The sequence below is a fragment of the Cherax quadricarinatus genome, chromosome 8 (assembly GCF_038502225.1).
Source record: "Cherax quadricarinatus isolate ZL_2023a chromosome 8, ASM3850222v1, whole genome shotgun sequence".
NCBI classification, from domain to species: Eukaryota; Metazoa; Arthropoda; class Malacostraca; order Decapoda; family Parastacidae; genus Cherax; species Cherax quadricarinatus.
In genome coordinates this window covers 12,396,303-12,412,538 of record NC_091299.1, presented here as the reverse complement: position 1 = coordinate 12,412,538, position 16,236 = coordinate 12,396,303, and the positions used below count along the sequence as shown (strand labels likewise).

Sequence of the window (16,236 nt, the reverse complement as noted above, 5' to 3'; positions counted from 1 at the left end):
ATTATAACTCTACGAACCACTCACTCATTACCAGTGTTATCATATGTGACAATGGTGGTATATACCAACATGTTACTAAGATTAACCAGACAAAATATACGGTGTATATCATTTTATTGAGAAGGCGAATCGTTCACGAAATTGATAAAGTCCCTACCGGCCTACTCCTATTTACATTTGTTCAATCTTTTTTTTTTTTATTTTTTTTTTTTTTTTTTTTTTTTTTTTTTTTTTTTTTTTTTTTTTTTTTTTGAGATTATCCAGGATGTTAGTTTTAATGTTGCTCCTAACATCTTGCACTATATAAACAGCTCCTTTTAGCTTCTCTGTGTTAGGACGAAACGTTTTCTTAATAAATGTGTTGATTGGTTCCTACTTGTCTCTTGCAACTTGCCTTTATTTCCACACCGCTTCCATCAGATAATTAAAACATTTTGTTTTGGTTTTTTTTTCTTTGTGTTTGGCTCTATTTTAATACACAGCCTCTTACGTTAAGGAAAGTGTGAAATCATTTTATACGCTAACAGACATTAGATAAACTTTATTCTGAATCACGAGTGCAGTCGAGTGGTGAGTAAAATTTCATTTGTGAACATAATGGGGAATACCACAACTGATGCATTAGGTCAAATTCTCCTCTCAGTACTGTGCTGCCATCGTGGCTTAGAAAAACAGGCCAACATGAAATCTTTTAGACAGGATTTGTGGGATCGTTTTCCACGGCAGATTGGTTGTATCATGGACTTCATTGCACGCACACCACTCTCACTGTACCCGACTAGTCAACAGTCCTGGGGACTGGCCAGTTTGTTAAAAGTCGTTCATTTTTATTGAGTCGTTTATCAGGACAAATAATGTAAACAGATTTCGGCAGTAATAATTGAAAATAAAAAGTACCTATAGTACTTTTAAGTAAACCATCAGATGCAACTTCCTAACAGATTAAAGAATAGCTATTGAAAATAGTGTCTTTTGTTAAAAATCTCTTAAACCCAGCGTCAGATATCCTATTGCTTTGTAACTTTAATATAAGACATTTAAAATGGAAGAATGAAGCAAATATTATAACAGAGAATTCCAGGAGCTAGTTCATCAGAACTGGCCGCTCCTAGAATTAACTTTTAAGCCCTTGGCCTTACATTTGTGAACATTGATGATCTGGTAAATGTAAACGAGTTGACAGTAAACTCAAATCACAGTCTAATTGAGGTTCAGGCCTCCATGCACAAGGGTCCAAAGCAGGAAAGCACAAAGCATCATGAGGATGTTTTCACAAAATTCAACATAAACAACAAGAACATCATGTGATATCAAATATATGTCTTTACGAAAAATGCTGGGAAGATGTAATGAATACAATGGCTCAGAGCCAATACCAAGAGGCTTTAATCTGTGGCTCTAGAGGTATGCTCTAATGAAAAAATAAAGGAACATGTAGGCAAGAAAGAGAGATGCTCCCTTTTTAGGCGACGAAGAATCACAGAACTCAAACATTCTAAACTGTCTGAATTACAGAAGGAAACACCGGCTAGAGAAATAAAGGGTGTTGAGGCTGAATTGAATGAATCACATAGCGGTCCAGGAAAAACAGAGGAAGCTATAAGCAATTTAAGAAAATGAAAATTCAAAATATTTAACATATGCAAAATCTAAGACAAAATCTACATCTAGTATTGCGTCCTTGCTCTAACAAATTGAAACTCACGTTGACGATAGCAAAGAAATGAATGAAATACTGAAGGCTTCATATGTCTATGAGATGAAGAATTAGACACGTGCAACATCTGGGTATCTTTATTTGTAGACGTTTCGCCATCTAGTGGTTTTATCAATACAAATTCAAGGACATAATGGGAAGACTATAGGACTATATACTAAAGACAAGGAAACTGAATGTCATTCATATACAACGTGGCCAAGAGTTCAGGGAGACGTTAAATACACAACAGAATAACAGACTGAATGAATCCTTTATAAACGAGACTCAAAACTTTGTAAATATCTTCAAAATTTTAGACATGGGCGAAATCCCACCTGACCTAGATGAATATTTTGTTTTCATTTAATTTTGTATAAGCCATCAAGATATTCTAACATCTGTATATGAAGTCATTTATTCCACACTGGATACCGTGTAAAACACTAGTTATTCCATGAAGTTTGGATCCCAGGTGAGCTGTTCCTGAAGTATAAGAGAGACGGCTTCTTAGTAACTGTCGCTGCTCTATGTGAATGTCTTCCTCATGACCAAAAAGTGAGTTAACGTTGGGGAAAGAATAAAAAAAGTATTATAAATTAGGAATATATTTGTTATAGCCTGTATTTACAAAGGAAAATACCTGAATTTGTCATAAAACATAAATCTAACAATTTGATATAAGTCATGAGAAATATAAGTTATAAAGAGCAAAAGGATTAGCAAAGTTGGAAATCATACCATACCAATCAGTCATTCCTTCCTGCAATATGGAGGCCTCTGCTGAAGGGAAGAGTACAGTCAAGTTGTTTATGGCGCGTCATATAGGCTAGACGGGGTGATGTGACTGAAGCCACTGTGTTTCACAGATCCTCCTCCAATGCAAATGCCGAATCCTACACCAATACCACTTCCAAACCCACCAACGCTGCCACCTCCAATGCCGCTTCCAAAGCCGCCTCCAATGTTGCTTCGAATACTGCCTCCTCTAATGCCGCCTCCAAAACCAACACTTCCAGTACCGATTCCAACACCTCCAGTGCCTGCAGCGGCACCAATAACCTCACCACCACCATGAGCGGCGGAGGTGAGAATAGACTGGAGGTCCTCTTCTGTGGGGAAAGTCGGGTTGTTGCCATCGGCATAGTTGACGAAGAACACTTCAGGAGTTTGTTGCTCAAGTGCTGGGAGGTGGACGACTTTCTGCTACAGTTCAGGCCGCTTGTTGAGGACGTACACAACATATTTCGTTTGTTGTGGTGGAATAATAATGAGTTCTTGAGCTGGACCACCACCAGGGGAACGAATGAATAAAACGTTTTGTTCTATCCTGGTTGGAGGAACAACTGGTGGTGGTTCTACGACTGGAGCGAGTGGTGGAGCACTGTACACAGACAAGTTTCTGGTGACCATCCCCATGACGGACCTGACCACTTCCACATAAACCTCCAGTGAACCCAGCGCCACCAGAAAGGCCCATCCCACCAGTAAATCTTGCACCTCTAGAGAATCCTTCACCACCAGAGAACCCAGTGAAGTCTAAGGAGTGACCTAGTCAAGAATGTGATGGGAGATCGTAGGTCTGGAGGGATCTGGCGGCCGCCGCCGCAAACAGCGAAGCAGTATCTGAAATATAACTGAAATGTTGCTGGTGAAACGAACATTTAAGACAGTTTTTATTTAAATTCATAAACATCAGCTACCCAAATGTTTTTCGTAAATTTGTTGCAATATCATTGTCAAAACCTCAAGCCAATTGCTATAGGATTCCTATAGATATAGCTGGTATTAGACTTATTTTAATTAGATTGTAAGTAATTAACGTTGCATTACATCATTAACCAAAAATATTGAAAGTGATTTAAATTTTTTGTAATCAATAGGCAAAAATTTGTGCAAGAAGCCAAGCAAGACACAAGTGTTGGCAGGCCTTTACTGTGAAAAGTGATTTTCTATGTAGAGCTTTACCTAATCAATTGGATTGATAAAGCTTAATATAAAGGCTTGTTCGCTACCTAGACATTTTCTTCATTGCTGTCAGCAACACGCCAACAGCAATGCTTGTGTTCATTAATTTCTGATGGTCAAGAAACTCTCATAACACATTAAATGCTGACTTACAGATGAAGAACGTGTCACAGAAGCACAGACACCGAGGAGCATCGTAGTGCTCTTCGATGCTGTTTAGGTCGATTCATCAAAAATTTTCACGTCTTCTTATAAGTGAAGTTTCTGATATTTGCTAAGGATGAGAAGATGGAAGACCGTTTTCCCAGCATATAATAGATGTCTGGTCTTGAAGACCTCCCCTTTGTTACATTAATAAATTATTAAACTTAAACTGATTTCTGATCCCTTTTCTTGGAGTTTAAAGTGTGCATGATATTTCTAGTTGAGTAATTATGATGTTGATAAAATAATTTACTTTATGGGCAATACATTGGATTCTTTTCGGTCAATGTATATTAACCGAGAGATGCTGAAATTAGAGTTTACACACTTCAATGTATATGTATCTGGGTAAATTTAAGAGTTAATTTTATTCAAATTCAATTCAAATTCAAAGTTTATTCTCTATAAGGATTACAATGCTGAGTTTACAGAATTTGGTTATTGTGTGGTTTACATGTAGTAAAATAATAATTACAGAGTGTACCACTAGAACACCTAGCATGGCTAAGCATTTCGGGCAGACTTAGATTAAATTTTAAGTTTAAAATATTACAAAATTATGAGATAAGTTGGTATTATGGCTAAGTGACTAAATACTAGTTTGTGAGCTTAGCAATGTGAATGCTTTTGTTTTGGCACTATACATAGTTTCAGTATTGGAGTATCACAGGCCAACTTATGACTAGTTAAGATTCATTATTCTGAGATTGAGATTGATATTTCTGTTTATGGTCAAATGGGTGAGTGAGTGTAAGTGTTAACCACCAGGTGGTATTCGTGTAATTAGTTGACAGGGTGTATCAGAGAGATAAGATGTTTTCTGATGGTAGTTTTGAAGGTGATGAATGTGTCTGCAGTTTTAGCATTTTCAGGTAGGGTGTTCCAGATTTTAGGGCCTTTGACATACATTGAATTTTTGTAAAGGTTTAGTCGGACACGGGGAATGTCATAGAGATGTTTGTGTCTGGTGTTGTGCCTGTGGGTTCTGTCACAACTATCAAGAAAGCGTTTTAGGTCAAGGTTAATATTGGAATTTAAGGTCCTGTAGATGTAGATTGCACAGTAGTAAGTGTTAAAAGATTTAAAGTGTAGTCTCTGGTTTGTGACTAAAATACGGTATTTAGTCACTGCTACAATTCACAGATACATAACAAATTTTCCTATGAAGAAAAGGCACACGTTATGCCCTAGGCAGTGTTTCATCAAGCTTGACTTTATTGTCAAACTTGATCTGCAAGGTGTGCGTTTTCTTCACGACTTTCAGCCTGTTGCCATTTGGATCCAAACTAATTCCTCGCAGTTCAGTGCGATTTGTTATACTACTTATACTACGACTATTAATACTATTATTACTACTACTACAAAAACAAAAAATATGAAAATAATAAATATTGTTAAATCTCCAAGCAATATTTTCTTTTTTCCCTGTGTGACGTTCGTCACTACTGGATGGAAAGTAATTCTTTAGAGGGTAAACAGAGATTGATAGTGACCATGTTGACCTCCACTTGTGGAGCAGTTGGAATCGGTGAAACTGTGGTTACTTCTTTCAAGATATGTTGCTCATCCACCTGTAAACTGAGGTTTCCATTGCTTTTGTTGCATAGTAACCAGTTTTACCAATCAGATTAATCCACATACAGTACCATAACCCCACATATCTCTTCTCATTTACTATACAATGCTACCATAACCCCACATCTCTCGTTTCATTTACTACACAATGTTACCATAACTCCACATATCTCCTCTCATTTACTATACAAGGTTACCATAACCCCACATATCTCTTACGAGCGGTGTTCCACAGGGGTCAGTGTTGGGCCCCCTGCTGTTCACAATCTACATAAACGACTTAGATGAGGGCATAAAGAGCGACATCAGCAAGTTTGCCGATGACACCAAAATAGGCCGTCGAATTCATTCTGACGAGGACATTAGAACACTCCAGGAAGATTTGAGTAGACTGATGCAGTGGTCGGAGAGGTAGCAGATGCAGTTTAATATAGACAAATGCAAAGTTCTAAATGTTGGACAGGACAATAATCATGCCACATATAAACTAAATAATGTAGATCTTAATATTACGGATTGCGAAAAAGATTTAGGAGTTCTGGTTAGCAGTAATCTGAAACCAAGACAACAGTGCATAAGTGTTCGCAATAAAGCTAATAGAATCCTTGGCTTCATATCAAGAAGCATAAAGAATAGGAGTCCTCAGGTTGTTCTTCAACTCTATACATCCTTGGTTAGGCCTCATTTAGATTATGCTGCACAGTTTTGGTCACCGTATTACAGAATGGATATAAATGCTCTGGAAAATGTACAAAGGAGGATGACAAAGTTGATCCCATGTATCAGAAACCTTCCCTGTGAGGATAGACTGAGGGCCCTGAATCTGCACTCTCTAGAAAGACGTAGAATTAGGGGGGATATGATTGAGGTGTATAAATGGAAAACAGGAATAAATAAAGGGGATGTAAATAGTGTGCTGAAAATATCTAGCCTAGACAGGACTCGCAGCAATGGTTTTAAGTTGGAAAAATTCAGATTCAGGAAGGATATAGGAAAGTACTGGTTTGGTAATAGAGTTGTGGATGAGTGGAACAAACTCCCAAGTACAGTTATAGAGGCCAGAACGTTGTGTAGCTTTAAACATAGGTTGAATAAATACGTGAGTGGGTGTGGGTGGGTGTGAGTTGGACCTGATTAGCTTGTGCTACCAGGACGGTTGCCGTGTTCCTCCCTTAAGTCAGTGTGACCTGACCTGACTAGGTTGGGTGCATTGGCTTGAGCCGGTAGGAGACTTGGACCTGCCTCGCATGGGCCAGTAGGCCTGCTGCAATGTTCCTTCGTTCTTATGTTCTTATTACCAAAACCCTGCACACCTCTCGCACTTTATTATTGTTACCAATCACTAATTACCAGTGTTATCAAGTATAGTTGTAGAACATACCGAAATGTTACTAACATTAATAAAACACAATATGCAGTTTGTAGCAATATCTTCAGAAGACATTTCGTCCACCGTCCACTTTATCAATTCTTTACCAATTTAAAAATTGACAAAAAATTTTCTGGGGAAAAAGTCTCTTCAACAGTATGTTCTAAACACAACGTTATTTCCAGTGATGTTATAAACAAATGATGTAGTTTTATCTGTGTGTCTATAATTTAATATAAGATTTTTTACATTAGGGAAAATGCAAAATCTTAGAATCCCGGATTTTGAGTGTAATTTAATTTGTGATCATAATGGGTAATATCACAATTGATGCACTAAGTTAAATTTGTCTTTCACTACAGTGCTGCTATCGAGAACATTTTACACTATGCAGCTGGGTGAATGAGCCTCGTAACTTTATCTCGCACTTTATAAGGTCACATGCCAGTAACGTCATAGCACACTGGGTATGCCATGCACTTTTCTTCACGCGCACCACTCTCACTGTACCAGACGCGTCAAAATAATACAAGACTTCCAGTATTGGAAGTCTTGTATTATTTTGCAGTAGTGGGAAGCACTACAGTTCAAATGAGAGATGTTACAGAGGCCACATGAAGCACTCACCAGGAAACTCATGGGGGAGTGTGATGTGTATTGCAAGAGTCGGTGTATTTATATAGCTGCGCTCTCTCTCTAAAAGGGGTTAGCCTTGTATCATGTCATGAGCTAGCTTTCCATCCCATCTACCATAGCTAGCGTTCCTTCCTTACCCACGCCTCATTATCATGTCATATTTAGATTCATTCAGGGTCATATGAACATCGGTTACTACGTCACACAACCTCAGACACTGAAGTGTAAGACACTGCAACACAATGGCATCTTGGTACAGAAGAGAAAACACTTTTGACAATTTTTTTCAAGTGAGAATTATTTGATCTGAGAGGGACATGACCTCTCAGTGGCTACAATCTCACTACTACTGCTCTGCACCTCTCCTTCCGACAGTATTTAAGTCTCAACACTGTCGCTTGATCTTCAGTTAGTTCCAGACTTTGGAACAGAACTTCTCCAGGCTGAGGGACTGACAACCTCAGATCTACGACTTCAAGGGTGATGGACTGATTACATCGTCTTCACATCTGTACTGCTCCTGCCTACTTTCTGTACTCGACTGAAGAAGCCTACTGTGTAGGCGAAACGTTTCGGAATAAAGTTGCCTAAATGTTGCCTATGTGTCTTATCTACCAACCTGTCGGTATTGTATACCATTTGATAATGGTGAATTGTTATTGATTATTATTAGTTTACTTATAGCTTGTCATTAGATACCGAAATTAATTCAAGAACGATTAATTTTAAAAGCCAGTCTTTTCGTTTTTCTTCCACTGAGTGGGATAAGCGAGTTCAAATCTTAAAAAATCTAACATCAATTTACTTCGTCTCTTTAATCTTTAGACTAAACTTTTCCTCTCAAATTACAGATGTGAACTTCTATTTGAATATACTTTTACACATATTTTCACAAAGTCGGTGCTACACTTTCAAGGTAATTCTTCTCGTCTATCTTTATACGCCAAAGCAGTCCTTCATCAATTTATATATTTATTTTATGCATGTTTCGTGCTGGCTTCTCTTATACAGAATTTTTCTCATAGCCAAAGTAATTATCCCAAGGTTGAACATTAAAATGGTATAAAATACCGACAGGTTGTTAGGTAAGACACATATGCAACAGTTAGGTATCTTTATTTCGAAACGTTTCACCTACACAGTAGGCTTCTTCAGTCGAGTACAGAAAAGTTGATAGAAGCAGAAGATACTTGAAGACGATGTAATCAGTCCATCACCCTTAAAGTTTTGAGGTGGTCAGTCCCTCAGTCTGGAGAAGAGCATTGTTCCATGAAATGAAACAATATTGTTTCATTCCATGGAACAATGCTCTTCTCCAGACTGAGGGACTGACCACCTCATAACTTTAAGGGTGATGGACTGATTACATCGTCTTCAAGTATCTTCTGCTTCTATCAACTTTTCTGTACTCGACTGAAGAAGCCTACTGTGTAGGCGAAACGTTTCGAAATAAAGATACCTAACTGTTGCATATGTGTCTTACCTAATATCCCAAGGTTATCTTATATTTTCTGACACTAATCTAATCCTCAGAAATTTGGACTGACATGCTACCAGTTGGCTCCGTATTCATATATACACATTTTTACAAGGCCAGGAAGTTGTTAAAACTTAAATAGCAAAGCAATATGCCACTTATTCTTCTCTATCTTTAAGGATGGATTTATAGAGCCAACCTGATTGAAAACCAATCATGCATTTTCTTTATTTGGAATACATAGTGGGGATTTCACACTTCACAAAATTTTGTTCTGTGGGTCTTGAGAAGGTGACAACTCACCGTTGCTAACTTTTCTTTCCCATCAGTTACAGTGTTAAAATATGAAATACCTTACTAGAATGGGACAGTCGAGTTGATTATTTGGTGGGTCATCTGGTAGCGGAAGTACTACTAAAGATTTTATATTCTGTTTATTCCGGTTGAGGAATCGTTGTGGTGTGCACCACCGAAGAGTCGCCGGGAAGCTGGCGCTGCATGTCTCGTTGGTCGGTGGTGGTTAAGGCTAGTTAAACGATAGTTATTTGTCTTAATTTTATGAATGAAAGTCTCAGGCTTCTTTTTATTACTTTACACTTCCTGTCTCTTCTTTGTCTAAAAAGACAAAGATAATCACTACCGGTGCCTATGTATATACGATCACCTCGGATGTCCCTTACGTGGAAAATAACACAGGAAAAACCCTGCAGTCTTTAGTGATCTCTGAGCTCAAAAGCTTAAGACAGGCGAGACTCAGACTATCCATCTGAAAGGAGATGAAACAGATATCCTGGTATCAGACTCAGTTAACATTTGAGGCATCTCGCTTGACAAAGACGCATTGATGATTTCTGATGGAATTGGCCAGGTGTTTGCCTCCCGCTACGATAAATTGCATGGCTTGTAACATTTATTATTGCTGCAGATATGGGAAACCCTATAAAACAGAGTTGGTTAAATTTGCTTATTATAATTCCCTCTGTAGAGTCTTCACTCTCAATGATACAACGATGCCAGAAAACCTAAAAGGGATATAATATTTTATTCCATTTAGGCATATTTCAGTTACGGTTCAGTTTATTACTATAATCACGCTGATGCAATAATATAGTTACAAGAGTTTTAAGTACATATACATAAAGCAAATATACTAACATTATGGGAAAATGTATTTAGTTAACACTGTTTGTGTATCTTCAGTTAATGCAACATTATCAGATCATTCATATGGTAAATGGTGTAAACTTCACATGAAATAACTTAAGTCTTTAAATTTTAATGACTTTCATTGATCTTATTATTTAGTTAGATACATTTCACTGCGTAAATATAAATTACACACTGAGGTCTCGGGGAAACACTACATAGTAGTTGTAAGGAATAAGTAACACCATATATGTTTGTACATATTTTACAGGATGGATGTATAGATGGTTGGTTTTTATTATTCATTATATTACTCATAAAGGTGAGGGTTCTTTAGCGCCATCTACTATCAATGGTTCTTACTTTCAGTGCTCGCATGATGATGTAGTGTCTATTACTTGTCCTAATCACACAAGAATAAACGTATGCTAGGAGCAGCAAGGTATTTTACTAAACAATGTGAGCATTAGATTTAACTATGACCATAATCTTCCTTACTTCTATTACCTTCAGGAGCAGTTACAGAGCTGGAAAAAAACATCTAATCTGAGGCTGAACCTACAAATTAAAACCTCTTGCTAGGTAGAGCCGGTACAACCTACTTTGAAGTGAATCCTTCTTCCGTCGCTTATTTGAAGAGCTGTTATTGTATATCATGGCCCAATTATCTTCCATCAACAGCGTCTTTATGGAGTATCAGCTTGAAACTCCTGTCAGTGGAATTACTCCAGCTGAATGTTTCGCTTATGTGTAGCATGTGTGTGTCTTCAAGAAAGATTCGTTTATTGTTTGTTAATAAGTTCTTGCATGTCCAAGTGTTCCTGAATGGCTCTTGTCTAGCCTAGTGCTACTGAACAGTTTTTTTCATGTCTGATTGTTACTGAACTGCTCCTGTGTCCCTCATTGTTGCTAGAAAACAACTGGGTGTACCCGAGTGACTTATCGCCCTTAGCATGTTAAACTACTGTTGATTTGCTACATCTGTTCGCATTCCTGGTATACTTATGTTTCATTGGCCAACTTGTTGTTTCATTAATTGCATAGATAACGTTGGATCTCATAGTTGATTCATTGGTCAGCTTATGCATTACATTATTTACGCTGGCAAGATTTTCTAGCAAAATAGTTACATTGGTCGTTCTGTTTTTCAATAGTTATATTTCTCTGTTCGTGTTTGATTAGCTTCAGTGAATAAATATTTCAGCTAGAAAATGCCATGAACCTTTTACTTTAGAGGCAGTTCTGCAGACTATGATGAGTTCTCTCATACACATGAATGCTATTTTCCTATTAAAATTTGTTTTAGCCACATGTGCATATGAAGGAATTTAATATGTACTAGATACCGTGCAAGACTATGATTTTGCCAGTAAGCTTTGATTACTACTGAGCATTTAAGAAAAAAAAAATTCTCCATTCCTGAAGTGCAAGAATGACGCTCTTCTTGTAATCGTTATTGATTCCAGTTACCAGTTCCCTTATGACCAACATTTGGGTTAAAGTTCCAGGAAAGAATCAAACAATAACATAAATTGAGAATATATTTGTCAAAGCCTTGGTTTACAATGGCAGATACCTAAAATTGTTATGTAATATATAAATCCATTATTTGGCTATAATAAATAAAAGTTATGAAGAGCAAGAAGGTTTGCAAAGCTGGAAATCATATGAAACTGATAAGTTATTCGGTCCAGAAGTGGGGAGGTCTTTGCCGAGGGGAAAAATAACGGGGCTCTTGTGTTATTTATGGAGCGCCATATAGACTAGACGGCGTGGTAACACTGAAGCCACTGTGTTTCACAGATCCTCCTCCAATACCTATGCCAGATCCTATGCCAATACCACCAACACTGCCGCCTCCAATTCCTCCAACACTGACTCCAACGCCACTTCCAAAGCCACCTCCGATGCCCCTGCCAATGCCGACTCCAACGCCGCCTCCAACCCCTCCTCCAATCCCGCCTCCAAAACCACCTCCAATGCCGATTCCGGCGCCTCCAATGCCACCAGCAGTACCAATAACCTCACCACCACCATGAGCGGCGGAGCTGAGAGCAGACTGGAGGTCCTCTCCTGTGGGCAAAGTCGGGTTGTCGCCTTCGGCATAGTTGACGAAGAACACTTCAGGAGTTTGTTGCTCAAGTGCTGGGAGGTGGACGACTTTCTGATCCAGTTCAGGTCGCTTGTTGAGGACGTACACAACATTTTTCGTTTGTGGGGGAGGAACAATAATGGGGTCTTGAGCTATGTCAACATCGGGTGAACGGATGAATAAAACGTTTTGTTCTATCTTGGGTGGAGGAACAATTGGTGGTGGTCCTACGATTGGAGCCAGTGGTGGAGCACTGTACACGTACAAGTTTCTGGTGATTTGAGGAGTCACGCAGCTTCCATCCACATGACGGATCTGTCCATTTCCACAGGCACCTCCAATGAGTCCAGCGCCACCAGAAACGCCTACCCCACCAGTGAATCCTGCACCTCTAGAGAATCCTGCACCACCAGCAAATCCTGCACCACCAGAGAACCCAGAGCCGCTAGATAAGCCAACACCACGAGAGACTAAGCCGCCAGATAAGCCGACACCACCGGAGACTAAGCTACCAGAGAAGCCAACACCACTGGAGACGCGTGAAGCCCCTAAGGAGTGACTTAGTCCAGAACGTGATGGGAGACCATAGGTCTGGAGGGAGCCGGCGGACGCCGCAGCAAACAACGAAACAAGTACCTGAAACAAAATTCAAATGTTATTGGTCAAACGTTTACAGTGAAGATATTTTTTTAATTTATATTCATAAACATCAACTTCACAAATGTTTCGCTTAAATTTGTTGCAAAAGCATTATTGTCAAAACCCAAGCCAATTGTGATAGGATTCCTAGAGATATGATTGATATTACATTTATTTTTATTTGATTGTAAGCAATTAACGTTGTATTACGTTATATCGGAAGTGATTTAAAATATATGTGCGCAAGAGGCAAAAACTTGTGCATCAACCCAAACAAGACGCAGGTGTAGGCAGACCTTTATTGTGAAATGGTGACTTTCTATGTAGAGGTTTATAAAATCAATATGACTGACAAAGCTGACAATAAAAGCTTATTCTTCACATAAGCATTTTCTTCATTACTGTCTGCAACACGGCTTTTGTATCAATGTTTAACATAGATGGTAACTGGGAAAAAAAATAAGACATTCGTGTTCATTAATTTCTGGTCAAAAAACTCTCGTAGCATATTAATTTTTGTGCTAATTTTTGAAATCTATTACTGGCTGATTTACAGATGAAGAACTTTTCATAGAATCATAGTTACCGAGAAGCATGACAGTGCTCCTCGGTGAAATCTACTTTCAATCACCAAAAATTTCTACCTCCTCTTGTAATTGACGTTTCTGATATCTGCCAAGGATGAGAAAAGGATTAACATTATTTTCCCGACGTAAAAGATATATGTGAACGTCAAGACCTCTCCTTTGTTGTTTTAATGAGTTATCAAACTGATCTCTGAACCCTTTTCTTGGAGTTTAAAGTGTGCATGATATCTCACGTTAAGTAGTTAAGATGTTGATAAAAAAATTTACTAGACAATACTTTGGGCTCCTTGCGGTTCAGGAGTTTATACACCGTATGTAGTTAAATGTATATTAACTGAGAGATGCATATATTAACCTTATTAATATTACAAGATTTAAAGTAGTCTCTGGTTTGTGACTAAAGTACAGCCTTTAGTCTCCTCTACAGTTCATAGATAATTAACAAACTAATTCCTGTGAAGAAAAGGCACAGGGTGCGGGAATTTTTTTCTAGTACAACGTCATTCCTGGGAGGTTTCATCATGTAAAGTAAAAGGACACAAGTGCAACTAATGTGACATTTATTGTGGCAACGTTTCGCTCTCCAGGAGCTTTATCAAGCTTGATAAAGCTCCTGGAGAGCGAAACGTTGCCACAATAAAATGTCACATTAGTTGCACTTGTGTCCTTTTACTTTACATACTGTCGGTAATTCTACCAACTTTATTACAAATTTCATCATGCTTGATTTTATCGTCAAACTCTTTCTGGAAGGTGTGAGTTATCTTCACTATCACCATCAGGACGATCGTAGTTAAGAAGCTGTTGTTCAACGCCAAAGCGACTCATTCGGCGATTACTTCTACTACTACTAATACTAAGGATACTATTACTAATAATAATAATAATAATATTGCAAAATAAAACATGAAAATAATAAATATTTTTAAATCTCCAAGCACTCTTTTTTTTCCCCGTGTGACGTTCGTCAGTACGGGATGAAAAGTAATTCTTCAGAGGATAAATAGATTGATAGTGACCATGTTGACCTCCATTTGTGGAGCAGCTGAAATCGGTGAAACTGTGATCACTTTTTTCAAGATATGTTGATTATCCAACTGTGAACCGAGTTTTTCATTTTTTTTTTCATAGTAACTGGTTTTACCAATTAGATTTATCTACATATAGACCACAACCCCACATATCTCCTGCCATTCACTACACAATGTTACCATAACCCTACATATTTCTTACAACACACTTACCAAACCTCGCACACCTCTCGCTTATTGTTATTGTTACTACTCACTAATTACCAGTGTCATCAAGTAAAACATTTGTAGAATATATACTGACGTGTTAATAAGATTAATGAAACAAAATATGCAGTTTATGGCATTATTTTGAAAAGACATTTCGTCCACCACCAACTTTATTAATTCTTTACCAATTCAAGAATTGATAAAATTTTGTGGTGCACGAGAGACTTTACAGTATCGTCATAACCTCACGTTAAGCGTTATTAACACAGTGTTATCGTGCCACCTTAACAACTTTGTCATTTCCAGTGTAGCTATGAGACAATTTTGGTGTAGTTTTATGTATGTATGAATATAATTTAATACAACATTTGTTACATTAAGGAAAGTGTGAATTCTTGGTATGGGTTAATAGGCATGGATTGGATATCAGATAAACTTTATTCTGAATCCCGAGTAAGGCTGGATAATGAGTGTAATTTTATCTGTGAACTTAATAGGAATATCACAATTGATGGACTAAGTCAAATTCTCTTTTCAATAGTGTTGCCGTCATAACTTAATAACACAGGCCAACATAAAATCTTGTTTTAGGAAGGATTTGTGAAAACATTTAACACTATGCAGCTGAATGATTGAGATCTGTAACTTTGTCTTTCACTTTATCAGGTCACTTTCCAGCAACGTCTTAGCATGACTAGTTGGATAAATCTTATTGTGGCTAGCTGGCCCAGTGGCTAACGCGTCGGTCTGAGTTTTATGACTCTGATCACGGGTTCTAACCCCACCCGTAATATGGAACGTCTTAGCACATTGAGCATGTCATGCACTTTTCTTTACGCACTCCACTTTCACTGTACCAGATGCGTCAACAATATTGGAAGTCTTATAATATGTTGGAGCAGTGGGAAAAACTACAGCTCAAAGGAGAGATATTACAGAGGCCACAAGAAGCACTCACCAGGGTCCTCATGGCGGAGTGTGACGCGAATTGCAGGCGGCGCTGTGTTTATATAGCTGCGCTCTCTCCAAAAGAGGTTAGCCTTGTATCATCTCACGAGCTAGCTTTCCACCTCGTCTACTATAGCTTGCGTTATTTCCCTACCCACCTCTCGATATCATGTCATATCAGATTCACCAGGGGTCACAAGAACATCGTCACCACGTCACTCAACCTCAAATTTTTCGATATTACAGTGGGATCTGGTTGTATGGGGTGTTGCTGGGCAACTACTGTGCATCTGAGTGTTGCTGAGTGCCTGTTTACTTATAAAACTTTTGTCCTTTACATGAATGTGAGTATTAAACAGAGATGACGAAAAAAGACATATTTGCAAAGCTTGGGCATCATTACTGACAAAACTTTTTCGTTTGTGCAACGAATTTCTTCAATCGAATACAGGCGAATATATCATTGGAGACAGTACAATTATAGTGATTTCGAGGTGATTAGTCCCCTCAGCCATGGTAAGAGTTGGATAGTCCCTCAAGCCTAGAGTAGAGGCAGGTAGCCGAACCTTATAAAGGAGCAGAAGTGAGGCGTAGCAGTTGGAGGTGACGTCACAAGTGAGCGTGGCCCCCTAGTAGAAGTAGGTCATAATTAACGGTT

General features: G+C 38.3%; 1 protein-coding gene across 1 annotated transcript; it reads right to left on the bottom strand.

Moving 5' to 3' along the window:
* Positions 1-11,599: 11,599 nt before the first annotated feature.
* On the bottom strand, positions 11,600-15,615 carry LOC128685408 (uncharacterized). The gene is made up of 2 exons (XM_053771934.2): positions 15,589-15,615; positions 11,600-12,799 (listed from the first exon to the last, which is right to left on the bottom strand). Exons 1-2 carry the CDS (start codon positions 15,598-15,600, stop codon positions 11,816-11,818), a joined length of 996 nt encoding a protein of 331 aa, XP_053627909.2. The 5' UTR covers positions 15,601-15,615; the 3' UTR covers positions 11,600-11,815.
* Positions 15,616-16,236: the final 621 nt, after the last annotated feature.